Source organism: Stenella coeruleoalba (assembly GCF_951394435.1).
Source record: "Stenella coeruleoalba genome assembly, chromosome: 7".
Lineage (NCBI taxonomy): Eukaryota > Metazoa > Chordata > Mammalia > Artiodactyla > Delphinidae > Stenella > Stenella coeruleoalba.
In genome coordinates this window covers 117,969,845-117,996,796 of record NC_137153.1, presented here as the reverse complement: position 1 = coordinate 117,996,796, position 26,952 = coordinate 117,969,845, and the positions used below count along the sequence as shown (strand labels likewise).

General features: G+C 59.1%; 2 protein-coding genes across 6 annotated transcripts; one reads left to right on the top strand and one right to left on the bottom strand.

The window, feature by feature from the left end:
• Positions 1 to 2,762: 2,762 nt before the first annotated feature.
• UCK1 (uridine-cytidine kinase 1) lies at positions 2,763 to 7,433 on the top strand. Of its 2 annotated transcripts, none has more exons than XM_079925870.1 (7): positions 2,763 to 2,981; positions 3,367 to 3,526; positions 4,395 to 4,491; positions 4,637 to 4,779; positions 4,870 to 4,964; positions 6,672 to 6,720; positions 7,234 to 7,433. In XM_079925870.1, the coding sequence occupies exons 1-7, from the start codon at positions 2,874 to 2,876 to the stop codon at positions 7,413 to 7,415; spliced, it is 834 nt and encodes a 277-aa protein (XP_079781996.1). In that variant the 5' UTR covers positions 2,763 to 2,873; the 3' UTR covers positions 7,416 to 7,433. The 2 variants fall into 2 exon arrangements, with proteins under 2 accessions (XP_079781996.1, XP_079781997.1); XM_079925871.1 differs by having other exon boundaries at positions 2,775 to 2,981; positions 7,204 to 7,433.
• A 1,452-nt stretch (positions 7,434 to 8,885) lies between these two features.
• On the bottom strand, positions 8,886 to 25,150 carry POMT1 (protein O-mannosyltransferase 1). Of its 4 annotated transcripts, none has more exons than XM_079925869.1 (20): positions 23,765 to 23,923; positions 22,820 to 22,971; positions 21,645 to 21,751; positions 21,425 to 21,475; positions 20,733 to 20,879; positions 19,838 to 19,949; positions 19,413 to 19,478; positions 19,234 to 19,327; positions 18,936 to 19,091; positions 18,006 to 18,136; positions 17,583 to 17,678; positions 16,397 to 16,489; positions 14,778 to 14,874; positions 13,234 to 13,326; positions 12,889 to 13,009; positions 12,483 to 12,580; positions 11,795 to 11,908; positions 10,975 to 11,101; positions 9,992 to 10,169; positions 8,886 to 8,939 (listed from the first exon to the last, which is right to left on the bottom strand). In XM_079925869.1, the coding sequence occupies exons 2-20, from the start codon at positions 22,939 to 22,941 to the stop codon at positions 8,909 to 8,911; spliced, it is 2,034 nt and encodes a 677-aa protein (XP_079781995.1). In that variant the 5' UTR covers positions 22,942 to 22,971; positions 23,765 to 23,923; the 3' UTR covers positions 8,886 to 8,908. The 4 variants fall into 4 exon arrangements, with proteins under 4 accessions (XP_079781995.1, XP_079781993.1, XP_079781992.1 ...); XM_079925867.1 differs by lacking the exon at positions 8,886 to 8,939 and adding an exon at positions 9,146 to 9,326; XM_079925866.1 differs by lacking the exon at positions 8,886 to 8,939 and having other exon boundaries at positions 9,204 to 10,169.
• Between the last annotated feature and the right edge of the window lie 1,802 nt (positions 25,151 to 26,952).

Sequence of the window (26,952 nt, the reverse complement as noted above, 5' to 3'; positions counted from 1 at the left end):
GAGTCTCAACCCCATTGCTCATTCAGCAACAACAGGTGCTTCCTGTGCGTGGCAGAGAGATTCGGCAGCACAAGCCAGCCACCGCCCTGCCCTCATAGCGCTCAGCTCTAGGGACAAACATCAAGCCCATGACTGCAGAATCTGCTACATAATTGCAACTGTGTTCCATGCTTTCCGGGGCTGCAGAGAACACTGACAGGGGCTAGCCTGGTCCAGCTGGGGAGGGGCCGGAGCATCCTCGGGGTAGGGATGGTGGGAAGAGTCAGCCAGGCACAGGGTAGAGTGGAGGGTCTAGGAGGGTGTCTGGGCCTGGGGCCTGGTGGGAGCGTGTAGGGTTAGATGAGAAGGGGTTGGGCATTGGCTGGTGCGCATGGGAAAGATGGGCTCCCTTTGCTATCCCTAAGAAGTGGCAGGCCTTGGGGGGAAGCCCCCAGATGCCACAGCATCAAGAATACAAAAAGTAGGGCTTCCCTGGTGGCGCAGTGGTTGAGAGTCCGCCTGCCGATGCAGGGGACACGGGTTCGTGCCCTGGTCCGGGAAGATCCCACATGCCGCGGAGTGGCTGGAGAGGCCACAACAGTGAGAGGCCCGCATACCGCAAAAAAAAAAAAAGAATACAAAAAATAACGGGAATTCCCTGGTGGTCCAGTGGTTAGGACTCCGCGCTTTCACTGCCGAGGGCCCAGGTTCAATCCCTGGTCGGGGAACTGAGACCCCGTAAGCCGCGTGGCACGGCCCACCCCCAGAAAAAAGTGTCAGCATTAAAAACGAAAAGAATACAGAAAATAAGAAAATATAATTAATATAATTGGCCCCGTGAGGCACGGATGCCAAGTAGACAAATACACAAATGAAGAAAACACGTAGCAGGAACCCAGCACCCGCTCTGGGCCAGGCCTTACACCAGGCCCTTTGCGTGCCTTCCGGCATGGGAGCCTCACCGCGGTATTTCCCTGCTGAGAGTTTAGCTAAGCTACTCCATGGTATTGCCGCCCTGGCATCCAGTTTGTTTGGCGAAGCGGCCTGCAGAAGCCTCACGCTGACAGTACGTCCCTTCATACACGCGCATGCCCTAGACAGCAGCCTGTGGAGTCACCAGCCAACGTATGCGCCTGTGCTCAACGGTCTCCCCTGCCTGTATGCCTTATGCGCCCCTGAGATAAGGCCCCCGTGCAACTTACCAAAACCCCACTCATTCGGCTTGAATTAACCAATCCAGCCCTAGCCTGGGAACCCCAGAGCACTCCACCCACAGACCCTGATAAAGGAATATGCCCCAGGGCCTGCCTCTCTGTCTGCACGCTGCCTTGACCTCTTGTGTGGCCCCTTGAGGCATGCCGTGTACCTCCTCCAAGACCTGTGAGTAATAAACTTCTCTACTTCGGTTTCTCTTGTGGTCTGTTGTTGAATCTCTGCCCACCATCAGATTCCTCAAGCTCTACTCACACGTGTTAATTTCATGAAGTCACAACACTTCCCCCATAACATCTGGGAAGTAAGGAAACACCATGACCACATCACTGCCCGAGGTCACTCGGCAGAGGCAAGGTTTGAACCCAACTCTAAACCCAGAGCCAAGTGCCTAAACTCGCCTCCCCCGAGGTGAATGTGTGAACGGCCCTCCCTATTTTGAGCTTCTGCGTAAGTTCCTCTCAGGCAGGGGGTGGCTTTCTCATGCCCATCCAGCCGCTCCTTCCTCAGCTTCCCTCTGTCCAGGTCCACAGGGCTCAGGAGGCCCAAGTTCCCTTGTACCCTCTCCCCCCCCATCAGAAGAACCATCCTGTAACCCTTCCTGAGGTGGGTTAAGGCCTCTGAAGTGGCGTAAACAGTGACTTCGCCAGACGTCTGCGCATTAGCCTCTCCTGCATCATATTTCAACGTCATCAAATATTCATGGAGTGCTCACGATGCATTAGGAGCTAGACCTGCAAAGAGAGACCTGATGCCTTGGGGAAACATGCAGTTGGAACAGGTCGGTGTTTGCCTCCTCTGTGCCGGGTACTGGGGGTACAGGTGGAATCCAGCAGACAGGGCCTCTGTCTTCTTGGCTCACACCCTGTCTAATGCTGAGTCTAAAAAGTCATTCCATGACTTCTGCCCACCACGTCCTGGGAAGGTTGAGGAGGCCAGGAACTCGTGCTGGAGCCAGCACTGAGGCTCTAGCGGGGAAATGGGTGGGTGACACGGTCAGGGCAGTGTCAGGAAACTCAGGTGGCCAGCGTGGAGGCTGGGCTGGAGTGGGGGTGAGTCGAGGCGGCGCTAAGGTTGTGCCCAGGCAAGAGGCGTGGGAGCCGGGAGGTGGAGGCAGGGGCGGGGCACAAGGGGCAGGTGCATAGGTGACAGCGCGCTCTCGGGGTGACCGCACGCGAGGAGGCTGAACCCGTTCCAGCTTCCGACCCGGGTCACAGGGCTCAGGAGTCTGACTTGCCGGTGCGGGCGCTGGCCCACGTCCCCACCCCGGTCCTGCAGTCCCGGGGGATCATTGCGACAGCCCCAGTCAGAGGAGGTGTATCTGGAGGGAACCTTCCCGGAGGCCGCCCGGCGTCTGGAGACTCCTGCAGCCAGTTGCGATATTGAGTTGTTTCTGTCCTTTGCAGCAAAAAAAAAACCGGGCAGCGCCGCAGCCGGTCCAGCTGCCTCCGCAGCCTCCCGGAGCACCGGCCCAGCCCACGCATGCGCGGCGCCCACAGCCGCCAGGGACTACAACTCTCGCGGTGCCCCGCGCGCGCCTGCACCCCCGCTCCCACCGCGCCGCTCGCCTCCCGGAAGTGGGGCTCCGGGGGGGCGTCTCCGACCTTTGCGCTGGGGCGGGCCGGCAGGTTTGGGGGAGGCTGCGTGAGCTGGGAAGCCGATGCGGGCGAGCGGCGCTGGAGATGGCTTCGGCTGGAGGCGGCGACTGCGAGGGCGCCGCGCACGAGGCCGACCGTCCTCACCAGCGGCCCTTCTTGATCGGGGTGAGCGGCGGTACCGCGAGCGGCAAGGTAAGGGGCTGGGCGGCGAGGCGGGGCCTGAGTGTCACGCTGGCCCCCTGGGACTCCGGCCTCCGTCCGGAGACAGACCCCAGCCCCTGGCTGCCGAGGTGCCCCCTCCCGGGCGTGGGCTGCGGCCACGGCTGGCCAAGCTTAGGCCGGGGTGCAGGCGGGGAGCGGGGAGTGGGGCGCTGGACCTCGGGACCACCCCCGCAAGCCTCCCGCTGGCCTGGCCTCTCGTGGCCTCCAGGTCCGCGCTGCCCCTGCCAGTGCCCCGAGGCCTTCCCGCCAAGCGCAGCCCCACCCGTCACTGGCTGGGCTGTCACTGGCCGGCCCGTTGGAGCTCGGGGGTCAGGGTGAGCGTCTCCAGGCGGGGATCCTGTTTGTGTGTTCCCAGTCAACTGTGTGCGAGAAGATCATGGAGCTGCTGGGACAGAATGAAGTAGACCACCGGCAGCGGAAGTTGGTCATCCTGAGTCAAGACAGGTTCTATAAGGTCCTGACCACGGAACAGAAGGCCAAGGCCTTGAAGGGACAGTACAATTTCGACCATCCAGGTAGAGACCCTGAGGGTGGGGAGGGAGTGGGGAAGGAGGGCAGACCACGGAGACTGGGTCCAGGGTTGGACCTGGACAGCAGGAGACCTAAGCGGTTCCATGAAATCACGCAGATAACCCGCGGTGGAGCGTCTTTCCCGCGCTCTCTGGGCCCTGGGTGGCCCTGCCGGAGCTCCAGGCTCCCCTGGAGCCAGTCAGGGAGTCTGCGCCTCAGAAGGGCCTTCAGAACCACTTCTCTGCCACGACTATGGTCACGGAGAACGCCATGCGTCTTCCCATGTTAAGGGTCCTCTGCACAGACCGCATCCACTGTGGCCTTTCATTCCGCCACCTGCCCTGGGGCAGAGTCCTCGAGAGGCCAGCAGTGGAAGCAGTGGGTAAACAAGAACCAGAGGCCTTGAAGCTCTGTTTCCTGGTCTGGTCGGGGGCCGGGGGAACAGGTGGAGATGGGGTGGATGAGGAGGAACAGCCAGGCTGCCCCTCCCTGCTGCTACTAGAAGATTCCACCCAGTGGCTGGCTCCCATGTTCATTCCTTCCCAGGGGACACATGGGAAGAAGGTCTGAGAAGCGTCAGTCTGTGTTATTTCCCAGAAATAGAGAGAAGCAGACGCCTAGCCCACCTACCTCCCAGGGCTGGCCGATCCCTGGGTGGTGGCACTGCCCAAGGGCAGCGAGGACAGGTCCACCCTGTGGTTTGCAGAGGGCCCTGCAAATGTAAACTGTAGGGGGCAGCTCCCAGTCCAGCTGTTCCTTAGGGTCACTGGTAGCAGCAGCACCCAGCTGTGCTGACCCCAAGGCAGAGCGAGTCCCCTGCGGTCCCCAGCACCAGGACACAGGCTTGTCTTGCCTTTTGTTCCATCCCTGCAGATGCTTTTGATAACGATTTGATGCACAGAACTCTGAAAAACATTGTGGAGGGCAAAACAGTCGAGGTCCCAATCTATGATTTTGTGACCCACTCAAGGTGAGCAGGTGGTTCCTGGGAGGAGAGGGCTGTGCGCTGGGGGCTGGTGAGGACACCCCCCCGCCACCACGATCTGTCCCCAGCACGGAGTCCACACCCGCGGACTGAAGCTGACGGCGGGCCCCTTCCTGGTCTCACCCTGCAGGTTAGCGGAGACCACGGTGGTCTACCCCGCAGACGTGGTCCTGTTCGAGGGCATCCTGGTCTTCTACAGCCAGGAGATCCGGGACATGTTCCACCTGCGACTCTTTGTGGACACTGACCCTGATGTCAGGCTGTCGCGAAGAGGTAAGGCAGACACGGGCCTCTCTGCCCCTGGCCGGCCCGGCCACGGGTCCCGGGGGTCTGAAGGTCCCCACCCTGCTCCTGTCGCCACAGTTCTCCGGGACGTGCACCGTGGCCGGGAGCTGGAGCAGATCCTGACACAGTACACCACCTTCGTCAAGCCGGCCTTCGAGGAGTTCTGCCTGCCGGTACCGCCTTCCGCTTGCTTGGGGACCTCCTTTTCTCCCTTTTCAGAAGGACCCCCGGTGCCCCGTTCTGTGAGAGCCAAGCCATGGATGGACGTGGTCTGCTGTATAAATGGAGAAGTTAGCTTCTTGTACCCACGTTCCCGAGGAGCCGTTCTCAGCTGTGAATGTGTCCTCTGTTCTCCCCATCACCCCTTCCCCACTGCCTCCTCCTCGCCGGCCGGCCCCTCCCCGCAGGCTTCACCCCTGGCACCGGCACCGCCTCCCTCCTGGCCTGTCTGCATTTCTCCAGGGCGCTGCTTCTCCCCTGACCCACACTGTGCATTTCCTCCCCCCCTTAGAACGGTGGCCTCCACAGGGGCAGGGATTTTTGTCTGTTGGCTGCCAAAGTGGTGTCTGGCACACAGTAGGTGCTCAGAAACTTCATCCCTGCCGTGTGTTTCTCTGGGCTGCCTTTGGCTGGCACTGGAAGGCTGGCCGGCCTATAGAGGAGGAATTCACTGCTTGTGGCCATCTGTCTTCCTCCATCTCACAGTCTTCACTGTCACTAGATAGGACTTGCGTAAGGATTTAAAGGGGAATTGAACAATATTTTGCTTCTTAAAGGGAAAAATGAGGCACAAAGGAATTAGAACCAGGATTCCTGCTTTAGATAAACAGGACGAAGGAGTTCTGTTTCTGCTATTTCAAGAAAACCTTTTTTATTTTACATTCATGTTCTCTGAAGTTTCTGGAAAGTGATCAGAAAAGTAAATTGACTGTTTTGCAGTCTCTCTTATTTACAGAAAGACGTTTGGCAAAGTAGGTCGTTTACGGAAAAACTCCAGACTCCAGATGTGACCGGGTGCCCCTGGGTGGAAGCAGGCCCACTCTGGGCCGGACCCTCCGTCGCTCCCTCCCCTTTACCTGTAGCCACACGGCGAGCTGACGAGCTGGCCGTGTGCCCCGCGTCCCCGAAGGGAAGACCTTCCTCAGCTCTGCTGGGCTCCACCCCCCTGCCCCCCGCAGCCCACTGTCCACAGCCCCACGGGAGGCAGCCCTGGCCCTCTCGTGCTCACGTCTCCCGTGGGTCTCCACTGCCTGCAGACACAGCTGCCCCAGGACTTGGCTAATCTGTGTGACAGGCCTCCTTGGCCCACATCCACACGCTGGCGACACTCAGCGGTCTGCAGGGCTGTCTCTGGGCCCAGACCGTTTCCTCCCTTGCCTCCCTCCGCTGCTTCAGATTCGGCGCCCTCAGCAGCATCTGGTCGGGGTCCCTCCTCGGTGGTGCCACAGGGTGCCCAACAGGGAGTGAGTTCCTCGGCGTGGGAGCAGATGAGGGGCGGGGAAGGAAGGGGAGCAGGTCCTCGCGTGCAGCGCAGCCCTGCTGTCACAGGGTCAAGGACCCTGTGTGTAGTGGGAGGGTGCCCCACTTCACTCGGCCCAGAGAACCAGGTGGTCAGCACAGAGAACTGGCCCCTATAGCAGTGCTCATGAGAGACAAGCATCTCAGAGACGCTGGGAGACAAGTGCTGTTAGAGCTTGTCTCAGCTCAGCTTCCCTCACTTCTGGGGTCACCGTCTCTCACCTGGTTGACAGATACCCTGAATCCCTGCCCCCCCATCTGCCATGACGGGCCCGGGCTTGCTTCCCTGCATCTAGCCCCAAGCAAGCTGAAACCATCTGGGGGACAGATCCTTACGAGACTTTCCTTTTCTTGCCTTGCAGACCAAGAAGTACGCTGATGTGATAATCCCTCGAGGGGTTGACAATATGGGTAAGGACCAGGCCTGCCGGCTGCCCCCACTCCTCCCAGGACCAGGAGGCAGGCACTGCCCATCCTGTCGTGGTTACTGAGACACCCCCAGCGCGTGAGGCCTGTCTGTGTACATCTGGGGCACAGGTTTCAAATGTACTTGGAAAAACAGTTAACACATTGTACACGTTAAACTGACACAATGCATTATGTCAATTATATCTCCGGGAAGCTGGTGGGAAAAAAAATATATATATATGGAAAACTGACAGGGAGTCACTCATTAGCAGAAGGTATATTAACCAGAGTTAGTTAACAGAAACCCTCGCCGACCGAGCCAGGTAGGTTTTATTGTGCTCAGGCCCCAGCGTGCACTTGTCTGTCTGCTGAGACTCAGCGCCACACAGATGCTTCAGGGAGGAAAACTGTGTGCTTCACCAGTAACGCCAGGTTGGCGCTGGGCGGGCATCGCTCCCGGCGTGTCGCGATGGAGAGTGGGGGCAGCTGACCCAGCTCTGTCTGTCTCTGCTGCAGTGGCCATCAACCTTATCGTGCAGCACATCCAAGACATCCTCAACGGCGACATCTGCAAGTGGCATCGCGGAGGGTCCAACGGGCGCAGCTACAAGAGGACGTTTCCTGAGCCGGGAGACCACCCCGCAGTGCTGACCTCTGGCAAACGGTCGCACCTGGAGTCCAGCAGCAGGCCCCACTGAGGAGTGGGGTGCTCAGCTCCCGCGGGTCCAGAGATGCCCCCCTGCCCCTAAACACACAACCGTGGCCGGGGTGGTGCTGGAGTCCAGGCGTCCCTCGCTAATTCAGGAAACCTGGACGAGTTATTCAGACTGGGTCTGACAGGATGTCTGCAGGCAGCCCTGACCTTTCCACCCGCTTCCTCACATCACAGAGGCTTAAAGGTCTCTTTAGTTACTGAGAAACGCCACAGAACGTGTGGTGAGCGAGTCACATATTTGGGGAACGTTGAAGAAATAGCCCGGACGCTGTGATTTTGACGGTGAACCCACGGCAAGAGAGACTAGTATGATCTGGTTCACACACGTGTAACTGAAAAGTGTGAAGAGGTAACTCTCTTCCTTTTTATGTGTTGTACAACCACATGTTTTCTGTTGTAGTCCGTCTCCTGACACCATGCTCGCTGTGACCTAGTAACCCAATATCATGACCCACCAGCAGGGTTGTGCTCCTGGTACACACTGACCTGGTACACCAGGGGCCATAGACAGGCTTCCTTCCTTCCGGCCTGTGCTCGGAAGGCAGAGCCAGGAGGGAGCCCTGGGGAGCAAGCTTTTCCTTAACCAGCACCAAGCACAGGCGGGGCCCCCGCTTGCCCAGCCCGAGTCCGCCTGCTTGGGGGTCTGCCTTCCGGCGGGCACAGCGTCCTCACGCAGGCCTACTCAGGGCCCCTGAGCCCAGGCTGCTGTCTGGACAGGTCTTTCCTGGTGTCGCCCTCGGCCAAGTCAAGGGCACGTCACCTCCAGTCAAGGCGTGTGTGGACCAGAGAGGCGTGAGCAGATGCCGCGGCCCAAAGGTGGCCGGTCTCCTGTGCTCACGCAGCGTCCGCGCCTCACAATCAGTCATGGTCTTGTCCTCGTTTGTCCTCCCTCCCACGTGGCTGTTTCTGTAAAAGCCACCAGCTGTCGAGTTCTAACTGTAGTTACACAGAGACATCAGTTGAGCTCAGCTGAGCACGGTGGCTGGTTTCTGATGACTGTGAAAGTTTTGTCAAACTTACTGTGCCCTTTCGGAGAGAGATCCAATAAATAATACCAAATATGAATGTCACTTTGTCCCTTTTTAATTACATTAAGAAAAGGCAAATTCAGGACGAGGAAATGTATGGATGACACAAACCCTGACGGTTAGGAGGCTAGTCGCTCACGCACCTCTCAGCAGGCTCTCCGGGCAGCGGTTAAAGAGTCAGCGATGGCGAGGAGGAACGGCCAGCCTTGCACAACCTCCTCAGGCCGGCGTTGCAATAGCTCGTGTGCCCCTGAACCATGAGGGTGGCTCCCCGCGGCCTCACGGGGTCAGCAGGTCAGCGGGCCAGTCAGCCAAAGCCCACCGCCAGCCTCTGACAGCAAGACCGGGGCCTCGTCTGGTTCGCCCCAAGCCGGCCCCTCCCTGCCTCCATCTAGGCCGACAGGAGCCCCACGCCGGCCGCTCCACACTCAGCTAGTTCACGGGGCTCCTAGGAGTCAGCAGACATGGAGGGCGTTGATCTTTATGGTCCGGGGGAAAACAGACTTTGCTCAAAACGAGGTGCTCGTCAGAGGACTGTTTCAACAGCGAAACCAGAACAGAACCCCTGCCAAGCCTGAGTCCCCACCAAGCTCAGAGCCACTCTGCGTTGTCAGAAGGAAACGTGCTCACAAAAGACGGTTCTACTTTGTCCTGACCTGGCCCTGCCGTCCGTCACTGTGTCCGCATCCTACTAGTTTTTCCGGATCAGGATATCCCAGCTGTCTTTCCAGCGAAGGGCCTTGAGTTCGCTGGGTGAGAGTGACCTGTCCCCGTAGGTTAGCGGGCGCAGCGTGTTGGACACATGACAGGCAGAGGCAAACCATGCCACGACCAGCGCGCCGAAGAGGCTCCTCTGGAGCTGGGACCTGCCGGCCCAGGGCAGAGCACGGGCGTGGGGAGGCCGGCCCGTCCCCACCACGATGTCCTCTGGGCATCCGTCGCCCACGTGGTCACCTACCCCGGCCTTTCCTTCCTCCGGCCACCCCCTGCCTGACCATCAGCCCTCACCACGTCCTGCCCGATGCGCTAAGCCCCACTCTCCTCATTCGCTCTTCTTCCAGAATTCCACAGCTTCTGCTCCATCTAAGGTCGGATGCCGGGGTATTGCCCCCGAACCCCCCGTGAGCAGAGTGCAGCCCTCCTGACGTACTACGAGGCTCCTGGGGACCAAAGAGAGAGGGCTCCCCCTCTGCCCTGGCCTCCCGAACTCGCTCCGGTTTACAAAGCTTCCTGGTTTATCTCTGCCATGCACCACGCAGTCCGGCCACGAACCACCGGCTGCTCCGGGTCACGCCCCATGTTTCCCTGTCCTTCTCTTTGCTCCTGGTGCTCTCCAGGCCCAAAGGGCCTTCCCCATCTCCCGTGCACATCAGCCACCTTCCTCTCCCGGCAGCCTTCGTTAGCTTCATCCTCTGAACCCCTGCAGAGCCTTGCTTGTGATCCTAACCCCATCTGCATCACACTGGAATCACCATTCAAGACACCCCTGGACCCATACCCCCAGGGGGGCGTGGCTGCCAAGGCCCCGTACCTGCACAGGTGGTCGCTGACGTGCTCCAAGACCACAGGAAGCAGCAGGATCTGGAAGGTGAGTGCGGGCAGGTAGTGGTAGAGGAACAGCGTCTTCTCCATCATGAAGAAGGGCACGTAGTTCACGGCCCAGCCCCCAGCGCACAGAGCCCCGGCCAGTGCCCAGCGCAGCCAGCAATCTGTGGGAAAAGGTCATCTCGAGCCGGCGCTGCTGACGGTCCAGCTGGGAAGCTCCCGGCGGTCCAGCAGGCCGGCCTCCTCATCCGCAAGGTACACGCGAGCTCCAGCTCCTGATTTCTCTGTGTCCCCTCCCAGCCTTCCCACATTTCTGGAGGAAGGACAGACTGTGTCCTAAGAACCTCCTGTAACTTCCTGCTGGTACTACCGTCCCCTTCCTGAGAAATGCCAGCTTCCTGGGGGCCAGGCTCAGCTTATTCCCGACTGCCTGCTGGCCTTGGCTCACCCGGAGATTCCGAGCTGGGTCTCACTACTCAGGGAGCAGTGGAGGGGCTGGACCCGTGCACCCGCCCAGGAGAGCCGGGAGTCGGTGGAGAGAATGACCAGCTCGGAGCTGAGCCCAGAGAAGGCGCCTCCCTGCCCCTGACGGCCTTCGGGGCCCGGCCCTGCCCTGGGTGTTTGCTCCTTTCCTGTTTCAGGATGGCCTGAATGGGGTCTCTGTCCTTGCAAACCACCACCCTTGACTAAGTGTCCGCTGGCGCCTCTGTCCCATCAGCCACTTCCAGGGTGTCAGGCAATTCCTGCCCGACACCTGCACGTCCCCGGAGAAGCCTTGAAGGCGATGCGGGGACTGGACTGCAACATGCTGTCTCTGGGGAAGAGACAGAAGTTCCCTCGAGGCAGAAACAAAGAGGTGGCCTCAAGGCCCTGCTTGCTGGTGCGGCCGGGCTGACACCTGAAGCACAAGGATCTCCCGTCAGAACCAGAAAGAGTGGGCATGAGACACGTGTGGGCAGCTGCACGGACCCTCAGGGAGGTCGCAGACTCTTCTTCGGCGTCTGAACAGGTACCAGATGAAGAGCAGGGCGTACACCAGGGTGGCGAGGCTGGCCGAGGCCCAGATCACGATGTTTCCGAGCAGGTGGATCTGTGCCTGCGGGCGCACAGAGAGACCCTGTCACCTCAGCCAAGACGCCACAGCCCAGAGCAGACACGGGCACCACCACACCCTCCGCCCTCGCTGCCAGGACGGACGTGCGAAGGTTCTCAGCTCCGTAAGCTGAAACTGAGAGCCGGGAGTAGACGGGATTCTGTTCTGACAACAGAGCTGCTCCCAGGGGGCTGATGCAGACGCTCATCTCAGACCCCGCTTCCCAGCGAGCCGTGGCCCCCCACTTCCGGGGGGGAGGAAAAGGGTGAGCATCTTGAGCACATACCCCCCCTCAGCAGGTGATTACTGGGCACCCGCTACGTGCTGCGTTTGCTCTCCCAGGTGAAGAGAGACGATGCACAGGGACACAGAGCACTGACCGGCCCAGACGCCATGTGCCACACGGGAAATCAAGCAGGGCTGTTTCAAAAACCACGTCTGCCAGAGAAGGGGAGCCATGCGCTCCCACCGCAGCCACCAAGCCTGGTTTCCCTCGACCTGTGGACAAGCTAGGACCCGACTCCTTGGCATCTCAGGGGAGCTCTGGCCTCGAGCTGCCAAAGCACTAAAAACAGGTCCCAGGCTTTTGTTAGGGAAGCGCAGGAAGGCTGGGACTTGGTCGGATGCAACAGCTGCTCTTAACATCACAGAACTCTCAGGCGCAAGACAGCTCTGCCGCACAGACGCTCTGCTTACACTGGTCCTGGGGTGCAGCCAGTAGGCGATGTTGGTGTCTAGCATGACCCAGTCCAGCGGCGTGGAGCTGTATTTGTGTTCGGAATCGTCGCTTCTCACTGTCAGCATCCGCCACTGCGGAAAGCAGAGGCCGCTGGGAGTCACACGGACAGCCAGCCGCCTTCATCGCTCAGGGATCTGCCAGGGGGCAGAGTAAACCGCTGCCCCTCTCACGTGGGCGTCCGACCTCAAGTTCATCTAGATCATGCCACAGAGGCAGCGCAATGGGCCGATGAGCCCAGGAGGCGCCTACCCCTGGGCTCCGGTCGCCTCGTCTGTTTAAGGGATGGGACTGGGCACTAAGGGTGCTTTTAGATTTGGGACCCTGAGTCCTCTGGGGCTGCACCGTGTTGACCGTGGCCCGTCCTGCCCTGACCTGCGTGCAGTGTCACTCTGCTGCACAGTCTCCTTGGCTCCTGACTGTTCCTGCCGGCAAAGCCACAAGGCAGGACAGCCAGGAGGCAGGGGACCGACAGTGCCAGGCAAGTACTTAGAGTGGACAGAGGGAAATGCTCCCTCCCTGCCGAGTCAGGTCCCGGTTTAAAGGCTGACACTGGGCAGGCGGGAGTTCTACAGACTGCAGTGCCTGCCCTGGCGAGGAGCCAGCACCCAGTGGGCAAGGTCGCCCACCCCCCCGCCCGCCTGTCACCTGCAGCTCCGAGAATCTGGCCATGAAGCTGAGGTTTCTGCTGACGTCCGTCTGCGTAGGGGAGTGCAGCTCCAGTTCCCTCTCCTTCTGCTCCTGGCCTGGCAGACACACCAGAACCCACAAGATACAAGCAGAACCAGGTCAGGGAGCTCCCAGTGGCAGCGCCAGCTGCTTTCCAAACAACCCGCCAGGACTCAGAGTGCGCCTCTCCACGTGGCTCTCCCCACAGCACACAGCCCACCCACCCGCTCAGCACCCTTCAAGTCAGAAAGCTCGGCTTGCCCTGCCTTCCAGGGACACCCGCCCCCACCCCGAGTCCTATCACCGCTCCAGCTACAGGGGGAGGGCGAGGGTCTGCAGCGGAGCACGGAGCGCACGCGGCCCCTCCCACGCGGCCGGGGCTCACTCCTGCCGTAGCGGTGTTCCTCCACGCTCCACACGGTGCTCCCGTGGTAGCCCCGGGACAGCTGCTCCCCGACCACCTCCAGCTGCCGAAAGCCCCAGTCCGGGAGGGGCGCCCCGCTCAGCTGGCGAAGAGAAGTGGGGAGGGTGTGAGGGCGGGCCCGGCTCAGCCTGGCCCCGGGGCACCCCACCCCGGTCACTTGGCCAGCAGCTGACAAGGGCGGCCGGCTCTGCTCTGGGGAGCGTCACGATAGGGTTCGGTTCTGAGCAGTCACAGAGGGCCCTCACCACTCCCGCAACACGTCATTCTGTCCCACCTGGCAGGACCGTGGGAGGCGGCATCACTGACCTTGAGGACGGCTGAGGTGTTCACATGCACAAAGCGGACCTCTGACACGATGGTCTTCCAGACGTCCGTGTCCGACTCTCTGTTCACGATGTCCTGCAAGAGCAGGTCTGGTCCGTTATTTCACTCTTTTTCAAATTTCCTTAAGTGTAAAACCGAAGACCAGTCACCACGGTGAGACTGACATGGTCTGATATGAGGGGACAGTCCCCCAAGGGCAGCTGACGGCTGATCCCAGACGGTACCATCAACTTTATTGCTGACGCCTGTGCAAGGTGCTGGAGGGGGTGGTCGGGGGAGAGGACACTGCCCTCCTCCAGAGACTGCACAGGGCAGCCTTTTCAGTGGGGACTTAAGGACGGACGCTCACCCTTGAGCTTCTGCAACGCCTGATGCTGCGCAAAGATGGCGCAAAGGAAGGTCAGAGACTGTCCCTGAAAAGATGCCCTTACAGGGCACTCCTGACGCTGGGGAATAGAAAACTAACGTCTGAAGAGCTTGGCGCTGCCATGTTTAACTTACTGGAGCCTGGCGATGACCCCGGGAAGTCACGTAGCTACTGACAAGAAAGAACCCGAGGGGCTAAGTGAGGACAGGACGAGGAGGCCAGGCCGGGCCTCACCCTCCGGTCAGCCGTCCTCTCTGCCTGTTCCCGGAGCTTCAGTTCCTGGAAACAGGGGCGTGTGGGGCTCAAAGTGCCACCAGAGGGGCTGAGGAGCAGGAAGGGATCGGCAATGGGCCTTAGCAGCAAGGGGAGTGGGTGAGGAGCAGGAAGGGATCGGCAATGGGCCTTAGCAGCAAGGGGAGTGGGCGTGGCCTCCAGGAGAGTCCTGGTGGTGAGGGGCTGGTGCAACGACTCACATCAGAGGAGCACTGCGGGAGGGGACAGAGGCAGCTGCACAGACACCTACTTGCGGCACAGAGCGCCGGCACAGAGCGCCAGCACAGAGACAGAGGCGGCCTCCCCGGACCCTGGTTTCGCAGAGGGCCAGCAGCGCCTGGCCTCACACCATCGAGAACCCGGCGGGGGGCCAGTGCTATAGGCGTGCAGCCTGTGGGGGCTGAAGGGGAGCCCGGCTCCCCCGGAGGTTAGCCCAGTGCAGCCACTGCACCGCCGCTGCGCTTCTCACGCGTGTCCCTGACTTCAGACGGTCCAGTGACAGAACCTTCCTCCTGCCACTTTGCCCAGGGCACTGCCTGACCACAGGCCCAGGGCCTAGGAGGGCAGTGCCAGGAATCAACCCCCAGATGGCCCTGCCTGTCCCCAGGGAAACCCTTCTTAATCCCTGGTGAGGGTTGACAAAAGAGGCTCCCAGTGTGCTCAGGGCACTGGTTTGGAGGCCAAACAGTGGGAGGGACCTTCTGCCAGCAATGCCACGTGAGCCCCATACAGAGTGCCCACCCGTCCATCGTACCATAAGCTCCTTCCTCTGATAGAAGAAAACTACCCAGCTCCCCCTTTCCGTAGAACAGGCAGTCGCTTGTCCTAAGGGGCGGCTTAGAACGGGCTCGCTGGCAGCGCGCACGGCCGCTGGGGTTAGACTCACCAGCCTCCAGAGGTTCTGGGCGGGCATGGAGACGTTGTAGTCGATGTAGCAGGACACCTCCTGGGAGTGAGGGCTCAGGGGGGCCGCGACGTCGTGCCTGGAAAACCAAACAGCGCTGCCGAGGGGCTTCCCGAGCTCCTCTGAAAGGCGCTCACTGTGCTCTTACGGGAAAAAGAACGCTCTTCAGGAAACAAAGCCAGTCAGCCTTCAAGCACCGCGGCTGCCACTCCGAGGATGCAGCACGTAGGAGCCGGGCGATAAATCAAACACGAGAGGGCGGACTCTGCAGTCATGACATCTCTGGGGGCATCTGGCAGACACCCATCTAAAGCGTGGGGCCTGTCATCCCCCTTTCAGAGGACGGGCTGAGCCTGGGAGCTCACCCGGCCAGCCGGCAGCAGCCTGAGGTCAGTTCTCGGAAATGGCTGGGGCGCCACGACTACTATTGGAGGACAACACGCCCAGAAACCCCGGCTCCCCTCGCCCACGCACTAGGAAACCGCGCTTCACCAGCCTCTGCGCGAGGCCTCGCAGAGGAGCCGGGGACCCTGAAGCGAGCAGGACGTCAGTCACGAGCGCAGGCCCTGGGAGTGCTACGAATGACACCCAGCCAGGGCAGGCACAGCACACGGCAATGCTTTTGCTGCGGCGACATCTCAGCGGACACCTGAATGAAGTGAGCGAGTGGGCCACGGGGTGGGGTGTGTGTGGGGGCACCTGAGTTGAAGAACGTTCCAGGCAGACAGAGCAACTGAAGGCCCCAGGGGGGCTGCACATGGTCATTTTGGGGATAGTGGGGGGCTAGGGTGACTGGAGTCACGGGGCCAGGTCCCGGGGGGCCTGCAGCCAGCGGAGGGGTGGGGTGTGATTCTGAGTGTGACAGTCACACTGGGATCTCCGCAGAGACGTGAGGTCACTGAGTAGAGTGTGTGTTTTTCAGAGGGAGCCATGGCTGCCGCGTGCAGAAGGGGGCAGGCAGTGGGGTTCCCGGCATCGCAGGACAAAGGGAACGGGGCCTGGGCGGGGCTGGGCGTGCAGAGAGAAGGAAGCGACCTTTGTGGATTTCCCGACACAGCGACTACAGGGGTGGCGGAAGAGGATGAGGATTGAGCAACCAGCTCCTTCCCCGGGAAGCAGAAGGGGAGGCAGAGAGCTCAGGCATCCAGCGGGGAGGCCGGGGCTGGGGCGCGAGTGTGGGGTCACTGAGACCCACGAGATGGCCCGAGAGGCCGGGTGGAAGGAGAGCAGAGGTGGCCCGGGCCCGTCAATATGCGGAGGCTGCCCAGAGGTCAAGCCAGGGAGGGTTCCTGACTCCATCCCCGAGCTGAGATCCTTCCTGAACTCACTTCTCCTTCCCACGGGTCCCCCATCTGCAAGGACACCCACACTTCATTCCAGGCAGGACTCTCCTCATCACCCCGGCCCGTCACCCCGGCCCCCCCCTGCAGGACGGGTGAGAGGCTGCTGTCCCACTCAGATCACTAAGGCTCTCCCCCTACCCTGCGACCACCACTAGGGGTCCCCTGCCCCCCCACCCCGACATCGAGGGCAGAGCCAGGCCAGAGGCAGCGGCGCACAGCAGCGGTCACGCTTTGCTCTGAACAGAGGAGGGGACTCACGTGTTGAGGAGGCGGGTGGTCATGCCGTGCGCCAGCTGCACGATGTCGCCGTGCCGCACGGGCCTCGGGGGGTTGTTCACCACCAGCTGGTGCCTGCAAGAAAGTGTAGCTGCGCTCACGGGGCGGCAGGGGCCCCGGTCCTCGCTCGCGCAACGTGGAATCGCACAGCCGCCCGGTCACCGTGTTCCTTGTGTGAGGTGAAAGCGTGTGAAAACACAGCGCGTACGTTTTCTTTAACTCTCTTCTGAGACCTCAGGTCACTTTCCAAGCTTCCTGGCGTGGCCCCACTAGTAGCCGCCTTCACACGGACCGCAACTGCGCCATACCTGCTACGAACGCCCGCACCTGCCCCGAAATCCTTCTAACAGACTGTGGCTCCACGTTCGCTCGGGGAGAGTGGCAAGGGCCTGGCAGACCCCGCCCCACGGCTGGGAGCTGAGCATCTGGCGGAGCCAGACGGACGTGGCCACCGCCCTCAAGTTACTGCACTGAGTGGGAACCAGGGAGCAAACATGTGGGCAGCCGGACAGCGGACACGCGGAAGCCAACGGGATGCTGACAGTGGGGAAGGTGGGGAGCCTGGGAGGCGGCCAGGCAGCGTCCCAGAGGGGCTGACTTTCAGGTGCTGAGTAAGAGGCCCCGGTGGGACCCTTCCAGGCTGTGGGGACAGCGGTGCAGAGCCTGTGGCAGGAGCCTGCCTTCCTGCAGAAATGAGGGGCAGGGTGAGCGCTGCGAGGGGAGTGGGGCTGGAGCCGGAGGGCGCGGCCCTGCAGACCAGTTGGGGACTGGATCCGTTCTAAGGGCCGTGGAGCTCGGAGCTCAGGGAGGTGTTTGAGCAGGAGCCTGACCTGACACCTGGGGGGGCTGTGGGGTATCGGGGAGGCAGGCGTGGAAACAGACCAATGGGGGAGACGGACACCCTGACAGCAGAACCAACAGGACTGGCTGGGACTGGAGGTGGGGATGATGGCAGGAAGGCGGGCGTCTGCAGGGCGGCGGGGAGTGGGGGCAGACCACGGGGTGGGGAGAGTCGGGACACGCCTGGCAACACCTGGAGGAGATGCTGGGCTCCTAAGTCCTGGACCGCGGGCTGGCCGGCACAGAGCCGGTCCCAAGGCTTCGCGGACGGGGCATGGACAGAGAGGAGGCCGGGACCAAGGTGAGGTGTCCCCGGACCTGTACTCACCTCCCGGGGTCCTTTACAATCCACCAGTTGTTGACATCCTTGAAGGGGTAGCAGGTCACCTGCTGCTGGTGGGAGCTGCCGCGGCCATTCTCGTATCTGCGAGAAGAGGGTACATCTGCGGGTGGGGCACCAAGGGGCCCGCGGCCTCCCCCTCCCCCCCACCAAGGTCCCTACAGACACCACCCAGTGAGCTGTCCAGATCCATTCACGTCCCAGTGGGGCTGAAGATGTGAGCCCAGGCAGTGCCAGTCCCTCTAGTGGTTTTACACGCAGAAATAACTAGTCTCGTCGATAATTGGGACCTGAGAGCTCAGTTTTTTTGTCTCGCAAACTTACTCACAGAAAGTGAGAGTTGGTAATAGCAAAAATGTGAAAAAACAAAACACGTTATAATCTTCGCATTAAAAACATCACTTTCCTTACATCACGGGGTAGGTGCTCTGGTGGGAATGAAGCCAGCAGGGCACGGGTTGGCCAAAGGCGTTCTTCAGAGTGACCTGGGAACCGTAGGCCACCTCCAGGGGCTGGCCTTGTGTGATCCGCGCCAGTCCCCCCTGAGACAGGAGCAAAGGGGTGGCCGGTGAGAGGGAGAGAGAAAGCGAGAGCGTGACACCTCCGCCAGCCCCTCCGCCAGCCCCTATGACAGCCGGGGTGTATTCCGGGTGGGGGCAGTTATCACTGTATCTCACAATTAGCTACGACTGCATGTGATATCATTCTGACATGTTACGCTGTATGACCACCGACCGGAGGCTGCCCTGGGCCAGGCGCTCACCTAGCCCCTCCCCGCTCGTCCTTGTGGCTTGCAGGATCTCTGCTCTCCCACTACGGGTTGAACCCGGGCCCCAGCAGTGAAAGCGCAGAGTCCTAATCACTGGACTACCAGGGAATTCTCCCCATTCGTCCGTATTTACTTCTTACAGGCATCCTGTGATAAGAGCAATTATGTCCGTCTAACTCTGGGGTGTGGGTGAGTGAAGAAATTTCCCCAGACACACAGAGCTGGCTGTCAGCAGAGCCGGCCCTTAAGAGCAGTTCTGTCCGACTTCAGAGTCTACCTTGCTGACACCACAATTGGAGCATTTTATTATTTTTGCAAAGTTACTTGAGCGAATGCCAGAGTCGCGTTTGTCCTGTGCAGCCTGGCCCCTGCCCAGCAGGTCACACTGCAGAGAGCGGACCCCTCGTTCCCTCCTACACCGTCAGCATGTTCAGAATTCGTGTAGTAGTAGTGAAGCGATGCCTCACTTCTCGTTTTGGTTTTTCCTCTAAGGCCCACTTGCGGTGTTTCGTAAGAAAACTCTGAGTCTAGTGTGGCCTTCTTTCTAGGATGGCTGGGGGTGTCACTCTTACCTCCAAGCTGGCCTGGAAGGCACTGGACATGATTTGGTCGTGCGGCCCGGAGCGGCAGAGCAGCAGCAGGTGGACATAGAAGAACAGCAGGTACACGAGGACGGGGATGACCAACAGGGCCACCGCTCGGGCGAGCAGGTGACACAGCACACGGACCTGCCAGAGATGGAGGGGACGTCACCCCTGCTTTGGGGAAGGCGGGCCCAGGTCTGTCCCCCTCCGAGGCCTGTCATCAGGCGCTCCCTGCCCCCCGACCCCCCAGGGCCAGCCTCGCCCTGCCCAGGACGTCAGCACCTACGTTTGACAGCGTCTGGTCTCCTATCAGGTGCCAGGCGTGGACAGCGGCAACCCCAAGCACCAGTAAGTATGTGAACACACCCACATACTTGATGCTGAAGGGACACAACAGAGAGAAAGTTAAGACGAGACAAGCACGGAGGACATGGCTGCTGCCCCAGACCCGTGGAGCAAACTCACCCGACCGCACAGGCGCAGGCCACACCCGTCAGTATCAACCAAAACCACCAGCTCGGAGAGAAGGGCCTGGAGCAAAGCACAGAAGCCAAGCTGGGAGATCAGAATGTCTCCCAAAGGCCAGAGAAGGTGCCCCCCTCAGAGATCTCGGGGTCAGCTGGCTGCACCAGGCTCTGGGTGCAAGGAAAGGACTCCTCGTCTCCCCAGGGAGCAGCCAGTCCTGACAGAATTCTCCTTTTTGGCCAGAACATCTTTCCAGTTAGTTTGAGTTACAGAAAGATGAGGATTATTTGTAAAGTCAGCCAAGAGCCAGTCGAGGTGCCTGGAGCGGCTCCCGTGCGTGGAAAGGCATCAGACCTGCTCAGGTCGACCAACCCCCCGGACTCCTCTTTCTTAGTAACTAGGAGAGCACGTCCCATTTTCCATACCCGTGTTTCTGGGAGTTGGAGAACTTCAGGTAAGACAGCACGGCCAACAGGTTGAAAAATATCAACGCTGATTCCAAAAGCATCAGCCTCGACTGAGTGATCAGAGCGTTCTCTGTCGGGGAAATGACACGGGCGTCAGGTGCTGGGCAGCGAGGGCAAACGTCCACAAGAAAGGGCCCTTGTCAAACGTCCCAGAGCGTGAGGGTGGCAAGGTCGGGCTCGGGGTGGCTGGAAGGGGACACGCCCCGGAACCACGAAGGCCACTTCTGAGGTGTGAATCAAGCCTCCCGAGACCTGGGGGACTCTGGGGAAGTCACTGCCCTTCCTGAGCCTTCGTTTTCCTCGTCTGAGAAAAGAAATACAGATTCCGCAGGCCGCCTGGACATTCTAACACTCTGTGGGCACAGGGGCCCAGTTAGGGTCGTCACTCAGCAGACATGAATTCTTTTTATTTTCATCTGACTTAATGTCATTTGTTCATAGACCTGGGCCAAGAGATCCCTTCTGAGGAATACCCACAAATTCCTGAGTCCATCTCCACTGGTCAAGGCCTAGGAGGCGGGAGTACGGGGTAGCTTCTCATTCAAGGACAGACTTGGTTGCAGGGGGAGGTGCTCACGGCGGGCGCGCGCAGGAGTATCGTTTGGGGCAGCCCCGCTACACACGGCTGCACCTCCATGACGTCACAGTCTGCACACACAGCTCCACAGTCCCCCGGCCTGGGAGTGGGGTGACTCCCAGAGTCCAATCTGGACACACTGGATGTGCGTCCTTCCGTCCTGCGAGCGGCAGACACTGCAGGGGGCACGTCTACTAAACCCTGAGCCCTCCGGGGCCGCACAGACATAAACAAGGGCTGGCGCTGGGATCTTCCCTGCGCCCCACCACGCCTTACCGATCAGAATCAGAAGAGCGGCCCCCACGGCGGCACAGTGAGAGAAGCCGAGCTCCCACACGATCTGGTAGGCCATGGGCACCGACAGGGCCCCCGCAAGGGCCGGCAGCAGGCGCAGGGACCACACGGGCACGTTGGTGCTGTATTCTGGAAGAGAACCACAGCGGGGCTGAGAGCACTGCGCACACACCACCTCCCTACACTGCAGTGTCTTTTCACACAGACTCCCAGGCTCACAGACTACAGTGCAAGGCTGGGGGCCCCACCAGGGACGGAGTGTGCAGCCCACGGCAGGGGCCTTGAGAAGCTCCGTGCGGTCAAGGGCCAGTTCTCAGGAAGTACGGGAGTGATGCCGAGGACTCTGAATGAGTTAATCCTTATTTATAAGTTTACCCATCTATTTCCAAAAACACTGTGGCAACACATAACATTCACACGTACAAAAGATAACGGCAATCAGGTGCCACACACGGCGAGCATGCTATGCGTACCAAAAACCAGGGATAAAGTACTTACTGTAACTAAACACTAAGGAACTTACCGGACTCTTTGAAAATCTTTCACTTGTACCCAAACATTTACCATACCCTGGATTCAGATGAATAGACCACAGCTGTTAATCCCTATGAAAGCTACGACCTCTCCAATCTAATATATGCAAGTTAATAAGGGAAACGAAATCGATACTTTACCTGCTCCAATTCTGTTCCACAAAAAGTTACCATCAAATCCTCCTAAATAACCTAAAACAGAAGATTAATCAGTAACTATCCTGTTCAGTAAATATTTCTGAAGCACCAAACCGCGGCAGTCAATAAGGGAACAATAATAAAGAATAAGACACCGCTTCTGCCCTGAAGAAATTTCACCTATAAGTGTTAAAGGGCCACCTCTCTTACTAATGAATCCTACCTCCCAAGGCCAGCAGCATGTGGCCAAACGGTGGTCCGCTGCCATCCAAAAAGAAGATCCGCTTCATGTAAAAAGAGATGTACTGCCCATAATACACTTCATCAAAACTGCAAAGCAAACCCATGTTATAGTCAACTGGAAACCTTAACCGTACACAAAAGGCACGAGGATAAATGCACACCTGTGTCTCCAAAGGACTTTGCAGAGTGACCAGCAAAGGTCAGACTTTTGCCCCAACTATGAAGACACGTGTGCAGCATCACACACCCATAAGGACAGGAAGGGAAACGCCCCACGAAAGTTGGGAATTCAGGAGGCTTTCCTGACACAGGTTCTATTTCTCTCCCTATGTTGGGGTTTAGGGTGTACTGTGAGCCAGTCTCCAAAAGGCCTCCTGAACGCAAAGCTAGTCTGCCTGTCCACCAGCGTGCCTGCAGCTAAGAGACGTGACCCGACAAAACAGGTGTAAAAGGGAGGCATGCAGGCGCCAGCCGCAACAAACCTCTTTCAATCAGGGACTTTCACTGACATTAAGGAACTGCTGGCAACTTGTTAGGTGTGATGATGCTACTGCGGTCACGTGATTTTTAAGAATCCTGATCTTTCAGAGATAGATACTGAATTGTTTACAAATGAAACACAGTGTTTATGATGTGCTTCAAAAAAATCCACTGCAGGGAAGGGGTTGGCTATGAGCTGGTAACTGCTGAAGCTGGGTGACGAATACGCCATTCGCTGTATGTGTGTATCTGTTTGACATCTGCCATAATCAAAAGTTAAGTGAAAAGGAACACATGTATTAATCAGATGATGAACAGCCCTTTAATAATAACAGCAATCATTTCCCATTACGACAAAGAACACACTCTTGTATCAGGGCGGACTCACTTCCAAATTCCTCAATCTTAAGCCCTCCACTCTCCAGACTGTCAAAGGTCACCCAAGGCTACTGCACCCACTCCTGACCTACGGGGCAAGACCAAACAGGTGGCCTCTGCAGGGGCTGTCCTGGGGACAAGCTGGTCTCTCCTCTAACTGCCAAAGACACCCATCACCAGGAAGCCCGGAATTTTACTCTCCCGTTTACGCTGTTCAAAAAGGCACTTCCTGTCACCAATGCACTGAACAAATTACGGTTCCTTCCGATGCACCCAAAATGGAGTTGCCTGGCTTACACCACGGCCCTTGGATAGGCAAGCTGCCATAGTCGGCTCAGCAACCCCACCGCGGTCAGAGCCACGACATTCAAGTTGATGTCAGCTGTCACCACCACAGGGCGCTGCAAAAATCCCAGCATCTCGTAGAAAAGCGGGCCGGGGACGATGCCCTGGAAAAGCAGGGAAGAGCTGTCGTCAGAACACAGCTGGCCCCCTGAAGGCTCGAAAGACGCTGTGACAAGACCCTGCTTTCACGAGCGGTCAACCGAGGTGGGAATCTGAGGACTCAATATTCACTCACTCCACCAACACCTGCTGGGCACTTCCGGTCAATGAGGCGGCCTCCTGGCCCCTCCCAACCGAGGCAGTGTGGCCAGCTTACAGCGCGGTGACCTCCACCCCCTGAGGCTCAGAGCCTCCACCTCTGCGCCAAGATCCTCCCTCCCCTCCCCTCCCGCCGCGGGCCAGCACCGTCCCCTGGGCGCCCCCTTTCTCACCCCGAGGGCGCATCTGCACTGGGCAACCCCGTTTCCTCCCCCGAGGCTCCACTTTTCTTAAGGCTGCATCTGCCTTGGGCACCGCCTTTCCCGCATCAAAGCTGCATCTGGCCTTCGGCGGTCCCCTTCTATTCTCAAGGCTGCATCTGCCCTGGAGGCCCGCTTCTCTCCCTGCAGCTGCATCTGCCCTGAGCACCCCCTTCTCTCCAGAGACCCTGTCTGCCCTGGGAGGCCCCCACTCCTCTTCCCGGAACTCCCCTTTCTCTCCCGCAGGCCGCTATCTTTCCCGAAGGTTTCCCCTGCGCCTCGGACGCCCCCTTCCCCCGGCACACCTGCCCCGGCCCCACCCCCGGGCCAGGCAAGACCTGCCGCCCCCCGCCACAGTGCCCCACAGACCGCGCACGCGCGTTCCGCACTGACTCTCCCGCTTGCGCCTGGGCTCTGGTCCACAGCGCCCCAAACGTACTCGCGTTTCTTCCAGTCTCCTCAGAGCCGCTCCCCGCGCCGGGCCACGCCTCGGACGCCTCAGGGCCGCGGGCTGGGGCGCGGACCGTTGGGGACGAGGCCGCTCGGCACTCTTCGCCGCCCACTAGCCCGCTCGACGCTCGATTCGCCGCGCCTGCGGGGCCCGCCAGAGGTGAAGCGCGCGTGCGCACTGGGCGAGAGTGGCGCGCTTGCGCACTGGGCGAGCCCAGACCCGGACTCGAAGGGTGTGCAGGAGACCGTCAGCTGTCTGTGATTCACGGCTGGGCAACCCAGGGTTCCTGGGCACACTAGACACACGTCTGCCTTTTTAAGACGACACAGTGGGACCGTATGGGCATTTTGCTCAGTGTGGCGCGGACGCCACCCCACCCTCCGGCCCGCGCGGCCCAGCCGAGCCTGCTCTGCAGCGGGACACGGCTCCAGGTCAAGGGAGTGACCCGGACGGTTAACCGGCACGAAGGCAACTCTGCTGCCCAGCCCCACCCCTTCTTCCTCCCCTCGTCTATATGGGAGTTAATGCTCGTGGACAGAAGGGTACTGCAGGTTTAATAACTGGAATTATGGTTCTTTCCTGTTTTCCCATGTCCGTCACCCAGCATTAGCGCAGTGCAGGTGACTCTGACTTACCCGGGTTGTGGGGAGAGAGGGAGCGCGGGCTCACCTGCGCCTGCGGCCAGAGGGCGTCCTGGGCCCGGGCTCTCAGCCTGTGGTCTTTGATACGAAAGCAGGGGCCGTCTGGTCTCGAGTATCCAGAGCTTTCCTCCTGCGGGCCCTCGGGCTCCTTCGCGGTCAGGCCCCTGGAGGTCTGTGGACCGCCGGTCCCCAGGAGCAGGGAATCCAGGGGGTGGGTGTGGCCCTGAGAGCTGCAGGGCGCGCCCTACCCGGGTCCCCTGCTTCCACAGTGGAGAGGCTCAGAAGGAATCAGCCGGCGGGGTTTCCTTTTGGAAAGTGTTGAATTTACTCGGGCATAATTTATAAGTTTCCTACATTCTTACCTGGGACCAGGCACCGGGCTGGGTGCTGCCCATGACCTCTGTGCATGCACACTACCCCACGACGTAGCTACTGTTTACAACCCACGTTTTACAATTATGGAAATTGTGACTCTGAATGAAGTGTCCTTCCCAAGGTCACACAGCACACAGTGGATTGCAGAACCGAGAACTACCACTTGAACCCAAATCCAAGCTCTCCATCCTTCACTGCCCACGCCTGGCTTGCTCTTCGTTCCAAGCCAAGCCCAAGTGCAGCAAAAGAAAAGGGACATCAGAAGTGGCAACAAAACACGACAAATCAAATGCTTAACCTCTGACCCACCCACTTCTCATGGGGAGTTGGGGCGCGTGGGGTGAGGAAGGGCAGGGGGCAGGCAGTGCTAACGCCCACCCACTGGGACGATGCACCTTAACCTCGGGTTTCACCCCCTCCTCGCCCTCACATTGCAGTAGGGCACTTCAGCCCAGTCACTCCTATCTTCCACGTAAAAGGAAAACTCTTCCATCTCTAAGTCTCCAGTCAAATGAGAGAGTCAAGGGACACACAACCTGACAAAGCATGTTCAGTTTCAGTGGGTTTTGTTTTTTTTTTACTTTTTTTTTTTATTTAAATACGGAGAATTCTTTCGTATGGAAAGAGCTAGTACAATCACATATTTGAAAGGAGAAACCGTAGGTACTGAACCGGAGGGAAGGGTGAGGGTTGAGTGTGCCACCATGGCCTGCTGGACCCACGGTTCCATTTCCCACCCAAGGTAGAAGCTCCCCCAAACAACGTAGAAGCAAGCTGCACGTTACACCTTTAGCCATCGTCTGCCCTTTCAAATATCTGGTCTACGTGAAAAGACACAGAGGAAAGGCCAAAATAAGAACAAAAGGAAACAAAACACAACAAAAAAAACCCGAACCCTTATTACTATGCAAGGCATGAGGTCAAAAGCTTGGGAGTACAGGAACCCCTTTACACAATGGAAGAAAGTCATCCACAGAGAGCCTTAACAGAAAGTTCCACCCCGAGGCTTTGTAGCACGCTGAAGACGGGGCCCCGGGGACACTGTACCATCTTGGAGACCACCTAACTGGGATGGAGAAATGGTGAACAGCAGGTTGTAATATCACTAGTCAAATATGCGCTGGTGGTCCCGGTGGAGGGCACGGCTGGGGGACAGAGTGTCTGACCCCAACACTGAGCCACTCCTGTCCGGGTGATCTGCTCGTCTTAGGTCCAGTTCACTTTTCAAACAGGAAGAGCCGGCTTTCTGGAAGTCTGCATTTCCCAGTCATCACAGAACAGTACAAACAAGCACCCTAGTGTCCTTGGTTGCCGAAGGCCATTTCCAACAGACCTTCTAACCCAGGCTAGCTCTGCAGGAGAAATGGGACAAATGCAGATTTGAGAGGCAACATGCAGCTACTTGGTGGAGGGGAAGCACACAGCAGGGAGGGGGCGTCAGCAGTTGGCCACACACTGCCTCGGCAGGCCAGTTCTGGGCGTGGCCATGCCCTCGTGTGCACCCTTGGCCTCCTCGGCCCTTGACCATCAGTCACCAACCTCATCAACCATCCAGAAAGCAGGTCCAGAAGACAGGAGGGCGAGGGCAGAGCCGGAGAGAACTGATGCCCGTTATTTAATGCCAAGATGCCCCAATATCCCCTGGCAGTGGCTGGAATGACCGTGGCTTTGGAACTGGACCAACCAGATTTTCTGAATGTGCAATAGTCGTACTTTAGTTTTCCCCCTGAAGGAACCCAGAGCCAAAAGCGTATGAATCCCATGTTTGAAAACCATAATGATGATGATTAAAACGGGGAAGCAAAGAGAACCGGACCAAATACACATGCCAAAGAAGTCTTCAGTGGGTGGACAAGGACACATGGACCCATGCTCTTGGCTTTTACCCCGCTAACTGATGTTGGACATACTGCAGGACACTGGCTTGCTGAACAACGGGCTGCACCATCAGCGGGCCAGGGCAAAGCGGCCAGCATGGGAAGGGAGGGTAATTTTAGCAGGCAGAGGCTCAGCGAGAAGACCCTGACACCCCACCCCCACCCCCAGAAAAGGTTAAGCGCTAGTCTCCACCTGTTCCCGCCAAAGGCCCAAGGCACTCTGCCAGAGGCCTTGGCATGGACACGCACTCTGAGGATGGGGATTTGAAGGCAAAATAGGACC

Coding starts and splice junctions, on each gene's coding strand:
- UCK1 (XM_079925871.1), top strand. CDS start 2,874: ATGGCTTCGGCTGGAGGCGGCGACTGCGAGGGCGCCGCGCACGAGGCC. Junction 4,492..4,636: donor GATTTTGTGACCCACTCAAG/GTGAGCAGGTGG, acceptor CTCACCCTGCAG/GTTAGCGGAGACCACGGTGG. Junction 4,780..4,869: donor TGTCAGGCTGTCGCGAAGAG/GTAAGGCAGACA, acceptor CTGTCGCCACAG/TTCTCCGGGACGTGCACCGT.
- POMT1 (XM_079925866.1), bottom strand. CDS start 22,941: ATGCTGGGATTTTTGCAGCGCCCTGTGGTGGTGACAGCTGACATCAAC. Junction 19,479..19,837: donor TCCAACTCCCAGAAACACGG/GTATGGAAAATG, acceptor GCTTTGCTCCAG/GCCCTTCTCTCCGAGCTGGT. Junction 11,102..11,794: donor GGCTGCACCCCAGGACCAGT/GTAAGCAGAGCG, acceptor GTGCGCCCGCAG/GCACAGATCCACCTGCTCGG.